Below are 11159 nucleotides of genomic sequence, written 5' to 3' on the forward strand. Positions count from 1 at the left end.
CAAAATGGTAGGAGGCCAAAAACAGTGGCGACGCACTGACGACGCGTAACTCGGCCTAAGCTCAACATGCGGATATTTATGATAGGTATGGAACGGCCCATGGACTGTAAAAAAGAACACACAAAAGAAGATGTACAGATGTTAGCAGGTGAGAACGGTAAAAGTGCGTCACTCTCGATCCTCCCTTTTCTTCCTATATACGAGGTTACTAAGCAGGATTCCACCGGCTAAATTTTAGCAGTGTCACATCAGATTTTCGGATGCTATGAGGATTAAACATGAGCTAATTATAAAACTAATTGCAGAACTCTGTGCTAATTTGCGAGACAAATCTATTAAGTCTAATTAATCCGTCATTAGCAAATGGTAATTAGAAGTATTAAATATAAACTATTTACAAAACCCATTGCACAAATGGAGGCTAATTTGCGAGATGAATCTATTAAGCCTAATTAGTCCATGATTTGACAATGTGCTGCTACAGTAACCATTTGCTAATGATGGATTAATTAGGCTTAACAGATTCGTCTCGCGAATTAGCCTTCATCTGTGTAATTAGTTTTATAATTAACTCATGTTTAGTCCTCCTAATTAGCCTCCGAAGATTCGATGTGACACAAACTAAACTTTAGCTCAAGGAACCAAACACTCCCTTTGGTTCCAGGACTAAAGTTTAGTCCATGTCACATCAAATGTTTAGATACTAATTAAGAGTATTAAATATAGGTAATTACAAACCAATTGCATAAATGAAGACTAATTCGCAAGACGAATCCATTAAACCTAATTAGTCCATGATTTGATCACGTGGTGCTATAGTAAATATGTGCTAATAATGGATTAATTAGGCTTAATAGATTCGTGTCGCGAATTAGCCACGACTTATGCAATTAGTTTTATAATTAGTTCACGTTTAGTCCTTCTAATTGGTATTCAATATGATTTCAACTAAAAATTACAAAAACACCCCCTTTACTTATGTTCCTTGAAGAATAAAGTGGCAAATTCATTCTACGCCACTTAACACATTTTAATCATAAAACATTACTTGTGCTAATTGCATCATCCTTGGAACGTATTTTCCAGAAATCATTACTACGCCACTTAAATGTTTTTTATAAAAAACCAGCTCAAAAATCTGTACAGTAGTTGCTGCAAAATCACTTGGCATAGCTTTTTCTGCGCGAAAAGCATTTCTTTTTAATTCATTGACGCCGTTCTACCCTGTGTTTCTTCCTGTCGACTGCTCCGTCAAAACCCACCGGATCTCCATCTCTTCTCCTACGGTAAGGTCTCCTTCGGTCCCTCCCAGCTCCCTCGGCTTCCTTACCCTCTGCTGCCGAAGGATCTCTCGAAACATTCAGGCCCGCATCAACCTCGCTCCTCCTGCGGTTCTTGTGCCAGGATCTGTGCCGTGGTGGCGTCGAACGGCGCGCAGATGGACGGCGGCGGGGGCGACCTGCGGAGCACCATCAAGAAGTGGAACGTCATCTACCCGGTCTACCTCAACTCCAAGAAGACGGTCGCCGAGGGCCGCCGCATCGCCGCCAGCAAGGCCTGCCCCGACCCCACCTGCATCGAGATCGCCGACTGCTGCTCGCACCTCAAGATCCCCTACGCCATCGAGGTACCCACCCTGATTCCTTCTTCGATTATTTCTTTTTGCAGTCTAGCCGTTCTTGCTTAATTTGCACATCTGATGGGCGTTCTTGTGTGGATTGTTTTCTATGCGTAGCTGGATAAGGCGTACCCTCGGGATTTCTTCCAGGTGGGGAGGGTCAGGGTGCAGCTCAAGAAGGATGACGGCTCCCCCGTCAATCCTGCTATTAAAACGAGTGAGTGCCGAAGTACTGACATAATTCTAATCCTGGTGGCAACTTGCTTTCACCTATGCTTTATTTGGAATGGGACTGCAAGCATTTCCTATCGATTAAGCTAAGAAGAACAAGTGTGCAGTATTCAGTGTTTCCCCTAATCCTAGTCTTGTTGATCACATCAAGGAAGGGAATGGCACACTGATGTTGATATTAGTTAGATAATAAAGTGGTACATGCTAATATCTTTGATAAATATGATTTTCATGAATTGCTTCTTACTGTCAAGTAATCTCACTTTTGTTGATTTACTCGCTTTATTGTTATGTCCATGCCTTGATGCTGTTGTTTATGAATGCATACATAAGTGTACCTTTTATTTTAAAACCAAGATTTGTTCTGCTCTTGGATTGGTTTGATGTATGCCAAATTCTCATTATGCATACTTTGACAGTATCAGGAAAACTTATGTTGCTGCTTTGTCTTGATGCCTCAATGTTTATGTATATTGACTATTAACACCAACATGCATGTCTTCATGTTATAGTTATAGATATTTATACATATTTTTCTAAATCAATTTCTTTCTGCTCTTTGTTTGGTTTGGTATTTGCTAGACTCATGTTTAAATCACTTCACAAAATCAAGGAAAACCTATGTGTCTGGTTCTACTTGACATGGTTCAGTGTCTATTCCTGTCTATTAACCTCAATGTCACAATAGTTGCATGAAACGCTTTGTGGTTTTATTCCCCATCACAGAGCTAGTCATCCACATTCAAATGTTTGGTAACATGGGCCTATTTTTTTTAAAAAAAATACTAGGTTTTTCGGATGTGCGGTACCTCCTCAATTAGCTGGCTCTTGTTTGTGCTTTGAATTGATGCTAAATGATTTCTCTAATTGACTAAGTCTTGGTGACGTAGTGCATCTATGTTCCAGTCATTCAGAAGCATGTCCAGCTGAATGTTTCGCTTTGGTTTAGCTCTACGATTCTTTTTGACTACTCTTCTTTTTTTTTTGCTAGATTTTCTTTTATTACTAAAATCCAAGTTTATATGAATGGAGTTGTTTTACCACTAATTCACTAGGTTTAGCAGTAATAATTTCAGAGATTGTGGCAATTAGCTCATCACTTTCCATCTTGTTGGGTGAACTCCTTGAATCTGGGTCACTTGGTAACAATACTAATTTCAGAGATTGGGGGCAATTGGCTTTGGCTCATCACTTTCCATCTTGTTGTTTGAACTCCTTGAATCTGGGTTACTGGAATTTTTCAGCTGTGAACCTTCCCTTAGCTGGGTCGACTTTCAATTACTACAATCTTCACGTCTTTGTTGGGCTCTTCTCGTTTCCATTTGGATTAAGTAATTGAGGGTCTTCATATTTTTGTCACCTACTTTTACTGAATTTCCTTTCTCTGTGCCCTGCATATGTCTTTTCTTTTGTATAACTGTTGATATTCTAGGATCATAGTTAGTGAATATCCAATGAAGTTCAGGGCATTGCTGTTACTGTTAGTCATGGTAAAGTCTTCAATACATTTAACCCACTGGTATACCATTTAGGGAAAAGAAATGGTTGAGAAATGGTTGATTGGCGCAATGCTTATTTCTAATGTGATTAAATTGCCAAACATTTTGGGTTGTCTGGAGAAGCAGTTGTTGCAGTATTATGAGGGCAAGCATATATGTTTAAGAAAAGCATATTTTATATTAGTAAATTTTTTCTTATTGAAACAAGTAATATGTGTCTTATTTGAAGTCAGTGGCTAGTTATTTGCACCTTATTTGTCTTATATGGACTTACTGTCATGCCTAATATTCTAGTTTGAGTTAATAGCCAGTTTTTCCCCTCATGTTCTATTTGACCTTTGACATTAGCTACTAGGGAAAAAAACACATGTATATGGATCTAAAGAAACTAGATTCAGAGGCAAGTTTCCTTGTTGACATGGATCTTTTGTGTCATCTATCATGTTGACAAAGATGCTCTGGGAACTTCCGTTATTGTTAGTTCGAGGTGCCATGATTCTTATCCTGACTTGCTAGGAAAATTTTTTTGCCTTACAAGAGTCCCAGGTGGTACTTGCATTAAATTGTTCAGTAAACATAACATGCCTCTGTTGTTCATATGTTGGGTTTATGGGAAAGTGTCTTAACTATCTCATCAATTGTTCTTTTTATTTATTTCATCTTGTTTGATGTGATATATTGTGCTTCTTTTCAAATTCAGCTTCTTCTTTCATTAATTAGCTAGTGTCTTAGTGAAATTTTCCACCATGTGTAGCTTTTCTGTTGGCCAAATGCATCTTTCAAATATGCACAGCTGAATGAGTTATCTCTGAACTCGTTTTGGATGCTGCATGATCTGATAAAGATCTTGATATGAATTTCCGGTATATTATTACTTGCAGTACTACTGCGGAACAATCAGTAGATCAGCACAATTGTGTGAATGGATGGTGGAATAGTTGTTTTACATGTTTCTTTAGTGTTGGATTGGTTATACCTGATTTTGTAGCATCTTGGCTACATCTATCACCTGGAGGAGGTTTTCATTAAGCTGAATAGAGGTTTTAAGGACTGTCCAGAAAGACTTTAAAGGCTGATTGCAACGATATGATGCTGTATTCTAATTAATCTTGAAATTCGATGCTATATTTTGCTAGCATGCACTGCCAAGGTTTGGTCTTTGTAAGAGATATTTTTAGACTTGTATCTTATTGACATGCTTTAACATGTTACAGAGAAGCAGCTGATGATCCAAATAGCAGAGCTAGTTCCCAAGCATCATGGAAGGACAAAGAAGCAGGAATCAGCACCCAGTTCTTCAGCCAGCGGCAGTTCGAAGAACACAAAAGGCGGGAAAAAGAAAAAGTGATGGCAGTATCATCCTGTTGTTTTTTCTATTCAACCTCATGTTAAGTTTCTGTGGAAGTTGTCTTTCTGAGGCCTGAAAAATCATTGCGACTTTTGGTGGGATTTTGATCCATTTGAAAATTACCATACCCATATTTCTTGTAGTCTCCAGATTCAGATGGTACACCTAAAAATGTGGCAGCCATGACCATGGGATCCAATTTACAGATGCTGCTGTTTGATAGAACTTTTACTAATCCAGCTGAGATGCTTCACTAAATTTCATGAATACAATAGAGCAGGTTTTGCATCCGGGACCCATAGATGATATTTATTCTTCATACATAACTTCTAGAGGTGACGCCTGGACGTCGTCATCTTTTTACGATAACAAAGTTTTTGTGCGTTTACTTTTCTATATGTTTCTAACATCGCAGCAAAGAGCTGCCTTTTGAGGCTGTTCATTCCGTGGGTTAAATTAATTACTGTAACTAATGTAATGTGCACAAGGTGAGGTTGTTTACATGCTTTTGCTTTTCTTACCTTAGTGTCCCCTCAGAAACTCAGACTGATCTTGTGCATTACGTGTCGCCCTAGTACTCATTTTGGATGCTACCATTCAAGTTAGCTCATTCGTCATATCCTCCACAGACTGTTGAAAAGCATTGGTCCTTATATTCTTGAACCTTGCATAGTAATTTTGTTTTGACATTACAATGCGGTTGTACATGTAGGCCTGAACTAGGAGTTTGCAACCTATTCCCTATTTTCTTTGGTTTAAGCCAGGTAGGACTCTTTTGGAGAGTCCAGTTTTACAATAGTCCCCTTTTAGCATTTTTTCGGAGAGGCCCGTTTTACATGTCTCCCTTGGGGAAATATTGTGATTTGTTAAAAATTCGCTCTATCCAAAAGCCTAAAGGAAGCTTCTTGGAGAAAAATAGTACATACACCGCTATTTCATTGCATATGTTAGGCTTGTTAAAATCTATGTGAGAAAAAGGTCCCAAGTAAAAAATCACATAGGAAAAAAGTGTATAACACATTAAGCTTTTTGGTCATATGGTATTCTCTGCACATCATTCTCCATGAACAACTATTTAATCTTCATGATTTTTACAATAATGATCTACTTATCTAAGTGATATACCTTTATGTAGGTTTAATTATCAATAGATGAGTTCATTCCATCTAGGTTGAACAACATAAATATTTCAAATCTACAATACTTTTTAGATCAACCTAGAAGGAGATAAGCAATTTTTCAAGGAAGAAATAGGCATCTAAATTTGAGCTAGAGGGGGACTCGAATCTGGATGGTTAGAGTACATGACCACACCTCCCACCCTAACCAGTTGAGCTAGGTTTAAAACTCGTGAATTTTTTTTTATCCCCGTTACCTATTTTTAGTCCACTCAATATATATTTGCTGAAAATCAATACACATTTCTTTCTATTCCAATACTCATTATTCCTTCTCCATTTAAGCAAGGCCGCTAGACAAAACAGGTACAATTCTAATCTCTATCCAAGTCAGCAATAATTATATTTCACACATGGTCCAACCTAAGTAGCATCGAGAGGGTAGCAAGCGTACATGTATTAAGTAGGCGTGGGCCTGTTTCTAAGCACAAACCAGCCTGCACCGACGCTGATGAGCGTGCAACGTTGCCATGTGTAAGTGAACTCCCCACACGTTCCCTTTTCTTTTAAGGTGATAAACAAATACAACTTAAAAAAAATACTTGACTGTTACGTGTGCATGCATATACGTTTTTATGCAAGGAAAAGAATTTTTGTACTACCAAGGAACAGATAGCTGTACGATCCAAGTTTTTGGACAGCCGTTTGCACCGGTTAAAAAATGTCACACTGTGCTTTAGAATTAAATCAAAACTTAGTTCAAGTGGTTGTATCTTTTGACGGGGAGACGGAGGGTTGTGGGTTCGATTCCCCAACTCACTTTTTTACTCCGGTTTAGCGTACAAATAAGAGGTTTTACTCCGGTTTTTGACCGTGTTCTCTACTGTTTCAGATGACGTAAAAAATAAAATAAGTGTTACTTGCTTTATTAAAAACCGTGTTCTCTAGTTTCAGATGACGTAAAAAATAAAATAAGTGTTACTTGCTTTATTAATAGGCGAAGCCTATACATATATATTATGGTAAACATGATTTTAATAAAGTTCGTACATTATTAGGGTTGAAATTCTAGTTACCTTATTATGGTAAACATGATTTTAATAAAGTTCGTACATTATTAGGGTTGAAATTCTAGTTACCTTATTTTTCTAGAACTCACTAAATTTTTTGCCATCAATTTTTTTATTGCTCATAATAGATCATCTGTGCATGTATGCCAGAAACCCATAGAACTATTTGTTTTATATTATAGGGCCATTTTCAATGCAAGCTTCACGAGGCTTTCAAACTCATCAAATGACATGCCACATAGGCAAAAATGGTGACATGGCATAAAATTTATGAAGGGAGAGAAGAGTTGGGTTTCATAAGGATGAAACCCTATGTACACGGTTACCTAGACTTTGAAATTATGGTAAAACCCCCATTGAGAGCAATTTATTTTATCTCCATAACTTTTGTCGATCTTATGTGGCCATATGGTTAGTGTGCCACTATTTAATTTAGGTACAATTACAATTTAGGTACGATTACAAGTGGTTACATATTTATATGGCATATTTGATCTCAACACCATACAATAATTAAATACTATGAATAGCCTATGAAATCATGACATGATACTATGCATTGTGAGGGGCTATTTCATTCACCAACTTAAATCTTTGAAGATGATGTGGCACTCTTCAAAACGGTGAAGTGAAACTCCACTAAGAATGGCCTAACAGTAGAGATTAAGTCTGAAAATTGAGTCCACTTATCCCCATTCATTAATTTTGGTCTATTACTGTTGGGCCCAGCATGAAAATCGCCCAAATCTTAATTGGAGCCTGCATACCTGCAAAGGCTTGGGCCACTTATCTCAAATTGGCTCGCTCACCTGCAAGCCCACTTAACCGCATGTGATCCCAGCCATGCATTGCATGCCTAGAACCCTAGCCTCGTTCCTTCTCTTCCTAGATACGAAGAAACATCTCCTCATCCTTGAATGCTTGTCCTTGTTGATTGGTTCAACATAATGCATTATTTAAGTCTTGGTTGCTCTATTTCTGTAAGAAATTTTGATACATAAGCTTGATGTGGTGATGTTTTGTTAATTTTTTGGTGATTTGGACTGTGGATCCTTAATCTTTTGTTGTTTTGTAAATGAGGTTCGCTTGTTCAGGGTCTGACGGGGTCGAGGATAAATGCGTTCTTGGCTCCGGTGTATCGACAAAAACAAATATAAATAAGCGAATAAGCTACGTACCACAAATGAGGAACATGCAAGTAAAGCGAGTAAGTATTCAAGTATGCGAGTAAGTATTCAAGTACTACTAAAGTAAAATGGAAAGGATAAGGGTTACCAAAAGAATGATGAAGAAATCATTCTAACTTGACCTTCGTTCCTCCAAGGTACAAAGTTGGAGAGGCACCAAAACCTTCGGCTCCTCTTCGACACTCTCACCTTGCTTCCTATCGGGACTACTCCCCGGACTCACGAGTAGGTCTTGGGCGGCCCACTAAGGGATGTACTCGGATGTGATCAGAACAAGAATGGGCGTATCCTACTCGGACTAGTCTTGTATGTTTATGGAAAACTACTCGGACGATACCGAGTAGAACTCTGTAACAGTACCTGACTAGGACTCAGACTTGTAACCCTGCCCTCCCGGGTATATAAGGCCGGGCAGGGACCCCCCTCAAAACAGATCCCTCAGGACCAGAACATACATCAATACAAACCAACACACAGGACGTAGGGTATTACGCGATCTAGCGGCCCGAACTTGTCTAAATCGTGTTCCTTGCGTCACCATTGATTCCTTGATTCTCGACGACCCTTACCGCATAAAAGACCACCTAGGGTACCCCCTAGGCGGGTTGCCGGTCTAAAACACCGACAGCTAGCGCGCCAGGTAGGGGGACTCGTCGAGTTTCTCAGCGCGAACTCAATGACGAAAGTCATCATCGGGCCTGTCTTCTTCATCGAAGCCGGCGCCACCTTCGTTTTCGGATCCTAGCTCTGCGTCGCCGAAGGCTCGGGATCGTTCCGGCGCCAGATCGTCGACACTCAGGAGAGGAAACCAGAAAACCTGACCAGAAAAAAACAAGATTTCAAAGTCAACAAGTTCGAGTTCGGCTACACGTCGGATTCGACTTCGCCTCGGACTACCCCAGCGTCTCGCTCCGGGGTCAGGCACTCCCGACCCCAGGACTCGAGGTCGGGCAAGGCGGAGTCTCGCTCAGGGGTCAGGCACTCCCGACCCCAGGCCTCGGGGTCGGGCGAGGTGGAGCTACCCTCCCACAGGGTCAGGCTCTCCCGACCCTAGGACTTGGGGTCGGGCGAGGCGGCGCTCCACTCAGGGTCGGGCGAGGCGGAGCTACTCCCTCACAGGGTCGGGCTCGGCTGACCCCTGGACTCAGGGTCGAACTCGCTTCGGATTCGGCGACCCCAGTCAGCATCCAAATCAGTTTCAACTTCAAAGCGGTTCCCGCACGGACTTCGCAACACGACAAAAGTTTATCAAGATTTTCTTGCTCGAACCCGAGTTGAACTCGGGCATGACGAGGACGTTGACTCCAACTTATCCTACTCACCAGAAATACCATTATCCGGTCCAGCCCAAGGGTTGGTAATAACTTCGACACCGCAAGGCAGATTCGTCCACTAGCCGGGACTGCGACCATCTTTCTTCGACCGTGACTACGACTCGCGCCTCATCGCCCATATAGACAACTTGCCATATCAAGAAGGCGTTCCACTTACATCCAACCACGAAGGAAGCTACACAGAGATTGCTACATCAAGTTCCGAAAGCTACTACCCGGACAGGGAGATACTTGTTATTACTCCAGTTAACAACCCGGGAACTAGCCAGAATAGAACCCCCGGGCGACTAGCACAAGTCAACAACATCTCTGATGATGAGTCTACAGCCGACAATGAAACTCCTGAACAGCGCAAGCAACGAAGGGCGCGCAATACTACTCAAGCTGAGCGTCGACAGTCAATGGCTACTAATATCCCTATTACAAATCTCGAATGGGCTTTCAACGCAGTTTAGGCTCAGGAGCACAATACTCCACTCGTGGCTATCGCTTCAATCAACCTTTTGACGACACTGATGCCTCAAGACAAGGATAACGCAGCCACAACTCAACTCGTACAACGTGGCAACGGACTAATCGCACAACTCGCGGAGCAAGCTTACAAACTGCTTGACAAAGAATCACCAATCCCGTCCGTTCCTCGCATTACAGACGGAAGCAGGGGGGCTGCAGATAAAAATGTCGCTCCGCGAAATGATGATGTTGTCAACCAGCCCCGGCAACACAGCCAAGGTCCAAGCAAGCATAAAACTCCTACTCAACAGAAGGATGTAGGTGAAGCCAGCTGCACCAACTCGGTTAAAAGTGTTCGCCCTACTCGGAAGAACCGCGAGATGTCCAACATCAGCGATCTACGAGAAATCCTCAACAGTCGGCGTGAACGGGAAGTCAACAACTAAAATCACTTTCCTGCTTTCACAAACCGGGTAATGAAAACAAAATTACCTGAAAAGTTCAAGCCAATCGGCATTACCAAGTACGATGGCAAGCAAGATCCAATTCAATGGCTACGCTGTTACTCGCTAGCCGTCCAAGCAGCCGGCGGCAACAACGACACCAAAGTCATTCATTTTCCCATATGCATGGAGCCCGCACCACTGACCTGGCTCGAGTCACTTAAACCCAAGTCCATCGACTCCTGAGCAGACTTGACAAAGGCTTTTACCAACAACTTCGCCGACTCCATGGCTAGACCAGGCAACAAGATTGACTTACAACAAATTAAGCAGAGAGAGGGCGAAACCCTGCGCGACTATCTACGACGGTTCTTCGAAAAGAAGGCTACCATAGTAGACATCTCCGAAGCAGACGTCATCGAGTGTTTCCAAAACGGACTCTACGATCGACGAACATACCAAGACTTCGGTCGCCGACGGCCAGCCGATGTCAAAGAACTCAAGCTCATGGTGCAACAGTGGGTCGATGAAGAAGACAAAGAACGTGAGCGGTTCGGTTCCCACCGTAACCGCGGACGTGACAACACCCACAACAATGACACAGATAAAACTCATCATAACGATGCTCGGAATTCCTATCCGGGTAATCATAATCGCAAAAGGAAGCCCGACAACACTGTTGCTGCCATGAGCAGCTCCGGGAAAAAGGGACAGCGCAGAAACGACGACGGACCAACCTTCACAGACTACTCAAAAAGCAGTGCCCATGGCACCCGACCAGCAAGCACTCCGCATTGGACTGTTACAGCATGCGTCGCGTCATGCAAGACTTGCTAGCACCACCAACTCCTGAAGAGT

General features: G+C 41.8%; 1 protein-coding gene across 2 annotated transcripts; it reads left to right on the forward strand.

Moving 5' to 3' along the window:
- The first annotated feature begins 1158 nt into the window (after positions 1-1158).
- Positions 1159-4901, forward strand: LOC117854129 (signal recognition particle 19 kDa protein). Of its 2 annotated transcripts, XM_034736423.2 has the most exons (4): positions 1159-1286; positions 1405-1627; positions 1736-1835; positions 4563-4901. In XM_034736423.2, the coding sequence occupies exons 2-4, from the start codon at positions 1439-1441 to the stop codon at positions 4694-4696; spliced, it is 423 nt and encodes a 140-aa protein (XP_034592314.1). In that variant the 5' UTR covers positions 1159-1286; positions 1405-1438; the 3' UTR covers positions 4697-4901. The 2 variants fall into 2 exon arrangements, with proteins under 2 accessions (XP_034592314.1, XP_034592315.1); XM_034736424.2 differs by lacking the exon at positions 1159-1286 and having other exon boundaries at positions 1293-1627.
- Positions 4902-11159: the final 6258 nt, after the last annotated feature.

This window comes from Setaria viridis, chromosome 4 (genome assembly GCF_005286985.2).
Source record: "Setaria viridis chromosome 4, Setaria_viridis_v4.0, whole genome shotgun sequence".
Classification (NCBI taxonomy): Eukaryota; Viridiplantae; Streptophyta; class Magnoliopsida; order Poales; family Poaceae; genus Setaria; species Setaria viridis.

Bases quoted from the DNA above. Each gene is read 5' to 3' on its own strand.
- LOC117854129 (XM_034736423.2), top strand. From the start codon at position 1,439: ATGGACGGCGGCGGGGGCGACCTGCGGAGCACCATCAAGAAGTGGAAC. The intron at 1,628-1,735 runs GTACCCACCCTG...TTCTATGCGTAG, and splicing joins AGATCCCCTACGCCATCGAG to CTGGATAAGGCGTACCCTCG. The intron at 1,836-4,562 runs GTGAGTGCCGAA...AACATGTTACAG, and splicing joins CAATCCTGCTATTAAAACGA to AGAAGCAGCTGATGATCCAA.